The following is a 541-nucleotide window of genomic DNA, read 5'->3' as shown; positions in this document are numbered from 1 at the left end:
AAAAGTCTATAAATGGTTCCAAACCGTCGATATCGCTTTTTGCAGTTTGTTAGCTGCGATGCAAACTCCCACACACAATCACACCGGATAATTATCCGTCAAGTTCCTTGGGAGCTGCCGTCGACTGTCAAGCTCCTCCTAAGGTTCTGCGCTCGTCACGGATTTTCGCGTCAGAAGACGTCGCGTTTCAAGACAACTCAGGCCGACCTGGCCGCAATTCGAACTGACATTGCCGTGGACTTTCACAAGGCGTTTGCTGGCTTCAATCCCGCGGCTGTGATGAACGTGGACGAGACCGGCATGTCTTACGGCATGCCTCCATAAGCCATTTGGTCGGTTCGCGGCGGTACGTCGAAAGTTGCAAGTGGAGAAAAGCACTCATATCGGATGACAGCCGTTCTTGGAGCTCGAGCGAACGGAGAGAAACTGCCCATCTTGTTCATCATGCGGGGCAAATAAGGCGGTCCTATCGAAGAAACGAGTTTGAGACCTTTCCTGTTGGCCATTTCTATGCTGTCCAAGAACGAGCTTGGATGGATTC

General features: G+C 51.4%; 1 protein-coding gene across 1 annotated transcript; it reads left to right on the top strand.

The window, feature by feature from the left end:
• Nucleotides 1-174: 174 nt before the first annotated feature.
• Nucleotides 175-324, top strand: H310_15222 (hypothetical protein; the record flags this gene model as incomplete). Its single annotated transcript, XM_008883210.1, has 1 exon — nt 175-324. A coding segment is annotated over one exon (150 nt), but the record flags the coding sequence as incomplete, so codon positions are not given.
• Between the last annotated feature and the right edge of the window lie 217 nt (nt 325-541).

Source organism: Aphanomyces invadans, assembly GCF_000520115.1.
Source record: "Aphanomyces invadans strain NJM9701 unplaced genomic scaffold supercont1.229, whole genome shotgun sequence".
In the NCBI taxonomy this organism is placed as follows: Eukaryota; Oomycota; class Saprolegniomycetes; order Saprolegniales; family Verrucalvaceae; genus Aphanomyces; species Aphanomyces invadans.
This window is presented reverse-complemented; position numbering and strand designations above follow the sequence as displayed.